Source organism: Orycteropus afer, unplaced genomic scaffold, assembly GCF_000298275.1.
Source record: "Orycteropus afer afer isolate SDZICR_OR568_19922 unplaced genomic scaffold, OryAfe1.0 scaffold00242, whole genome shotgun sequence".
NCBI classification, from domain to species: Eukaryota; Metazoa; Chordata; class Mammalia; order Tubulidentata; family Orycteropodidae; genus Orycteropus; species Orycteropus afer.
Genome location: NW_006921829.1, coordinates 5,297,344 through 5,300,404, shown reverse-complemented (window position 1 = coordinate 5,300,404; position 3,061 = coordinate 5,297,344). Strand labels below are relative to the sequence as shown.

Here is a 3,061-nt window from a genome sequence, read left to right as displayed (position 1 = left end):
TTGATGTCATCCCACAATTCTTCGGGTTTTCAGTCATTGGTGTTCAGTGCATCAAATCTATTCATTAGATGGGCTCTAAATTTAGGAGGGATATATTCAAGATCATGTTTTGGCTCTCGTGGACTTGTTTTAATTGTCTTCAACTTCAAGTTGAACTTGCATATGAGCAGTTGATGGTCTGTTCCACAGTCAGCTCCTGGCCTTGTTCTGTGAAGATATTGAGCTTTTCCATCGTCTCTTGCCACAGATATAGTCAATCTGATTCCTGTGTATTCCATCTGGCAAAATCCACATGTATAGTTGCTGTTTCTTTTGTTGAAGAAAAAAGGTATTTGTAATGAATATGTCATTGGTCTTGCAAAATTCTATCATGCAATGTCCAGCATTATTTTTGTAACTAAGGCCAAATTTTCCAACTACCAGCGATTCTTCCTTTCCAACTTTTGCATTCCAGTCACCAATGATAATTAACACATCTTGACTGCACATTTGGTCAATTTCAGACTGTAGAAGTTGATAAAAATCTTCAATTTCCTCAACTGAATTCCTTCAATTGGCTTTGGTGGTTGGTGCATAAATTTGAATAATAGTCATATTAACTGGTCTTCCTTGTAGGCATATGGATATCGTATCGCTGACAGCATTGTACTTTAGGACAGATCTTGAAACATCCTTTGTGATGATGAATGCCATGCCATTCCTCTTCAAATTGTCCTTTCCGCACAGCAGATCATATGGTTGTCTGATTCAAAATGGCCAAAACCAATCCATTTCAGCTCACTAATGCCTAGGATATCAATCTTTACGCATTCCATTTCATTTTTGACAACTTCCAATTATCCCAAATTCATACTTCGTACATTCCACGTTCCTATTATTAATGGATGTCTGCAGCTGTTTCTCCTGAATTTTAGTTGTGTCACATCAGCAAACAGAGATCTTGAAAGCTTTATTTTATCCCTGTCAGTAAGGTTGGTTCTACTTTGATGATGCAGCTCTTTCCCAGTGCATTTTGAGAGCCTTCCGACCTAAGTGGCTTGTCCTCCTGCACTGTAGCAGACAATGTTTCTGGGCTATTCATAAAGTTGCCTACTAATGTAACAGTGTTTCTCTGCTATTCATAAGGTTTTCCCTGGCCAATTCTTTGAGAAGTGAATAGTCTCTTCCTTCTTCCCAGGCTGCAAGCTGTGCTGAAACCTACGCACCATGTGCAACACTGCTGGCATTTGAAACACTGGTGACACAGCCTCAAGCATCACAGCAACATGCCACCACAAAACAACAAACTGACAGACAAGTTTGTCTCCCTTAGCTGTTCAAAACCTGTCCACCCTCCCCTTACTTGGTTCCCTGCCACTTGCTCACTCTGTCCTGGTCCCCCTGATTTCCTGCCACTTGGGGGTGGGGCTGGGTCCCTCTGCTGCTTGCTCGCTCTATATAAAAGGGATAGCTTGTGCTTATTGTTATTTTTTTCCCCCTGTTCTATAATGTCTTAGAAGGCTAAAGGAGATCAGAATTTCACCTACACACAATTGTGACTATGGCATGTGATTAAAAACTTTTTACTTTTAAGAAAAAGAATCCAATTCATCCCAAAGGGAAGAAAAGTAGTGGGAAGAGAATTCTTACAAAATTTTAAGAAATATACTTATAACATTACTGAAATATGTACATTAATTCAGGACTGACCCTTAGAAGCAACTCTGCTAATATACAGCCAACAGCCCACATGTCCACACCCACACCATACATTCTAGCTCCAAAGAGTAACTCAGGGGCCCGATACCACCTGAAAAAGAACAAGAACAACAACAAAAAAATCTTGTCATTTTAGAATGGAATTATTTAAGAAATTTTTAGAGAAAAGTTAATGAAATATAATTCCAGTAATGAAATCTACTTTTGTGGATATATTAACTCACGAAAAATTGGTTATGAAACCAAGTAGGTCCTTGTTGTTGCCAGGAAAACATATTACATATTTATATCATTTATTTTGTAGTTCATTCATTCTCCCATCCTCCTCAATAATTAACACATTCTTCTTTTTCACTCATCTTTCCTCCCAGCTGTCTTTTTTAGTTGTTTGTGTCTCATTTCACTGAGAAAATACCAGTAGCAAGGAAAGAATTTCCATAGATTCCTACCATGATCTACAGTTATCTGCACACACAAAATATGCCTTCTAATCTGGAACTATATATGAAATAGCTGTGCTTCCACTTAAAGCCAAACTCTCATAACTTGCACTAGATATCATGTCCTCTTTTCTATTTTCAAGGATAATGCTCCTAGAATTCTCTTCTCCTACAACATCAATTTTTGTTTCCTACTAGACACATAAACATACACGTCCAGCCTCTAGCCTTAAAAAACAAACATAAAAATTTCTCTGGACCCTATATCCTCTTATAGCTACCTCCTCATTTTTTCGTTAGTCCCCTACATAGTTAAATGTTTCCAAAATGTTGTCTGTTCTCTTACTATCTCCAATTTCTCTTTTCCAATCCTTTCTTAAACATTTTACAACGTTTTCATCCCTACCACTCCACCAAAATGGTTTTTTATCAAAATGGTTGATGATGTCTACATTGCTAAATCCCATTTTCAATTCTCAGTACTCAACCTACTAGAAGCATTTAATCTGCAAGGAGAGAAAACGTGAGACACTGGTAGGTGAGAAAGCATTAGTATGCAGTGTTCCTGTATGTATGTAGGTCTCTGTCTCCATGAGTTCCTGAATGACAGGCTTAATCTTTCCAATAACTACATGTAACTCCTTACATCACCAACTTTTTACACAAGGCTCAGGTCTGACACCCAGTGAAATCTATCTGGTAGAAGGTGACAAAGTAATCTAAAACAACAGAGAATCTAAATGTCTTAAAAAGAGAAATTAACCTATCCTGTCTTTTTTTTTTTATTAGGATTTGGGTGAAGATTTACAGAGTAAATTCACTATTCATACAGCAGTTCACATATACTTTGTCTCATGTCATTGACCAAAATTTACAATGCAGCAGCTCCCCTCCCACTTCCTCCCCATAGTTACCTCCTCCCA

General features: G+C 37.8%; 1 protein-coding gene across 1 annotated transcript in view; it reads right to left on the bottom strand.

Annotated features, from left to right (window-relative positions):
• CDK7 (cyclin dependent kinase 7) overlaps positions 1–3,061 on the bottom strand; it is a 67,515-nt gene that overhangs the window by 14,946 nt on the left and 49,508 nt on the right. The window contains exon 8 of the mRNA XM_007949186.2: positions 1,690–1,789. Within this exon, the coding sequence (XP_007947377.1) occupies positions 1,690–1,789 (100 nt within the window). The remainder of the gene's footprint in view (positions 1–1,689; positions 1,790–3,061) is intronic.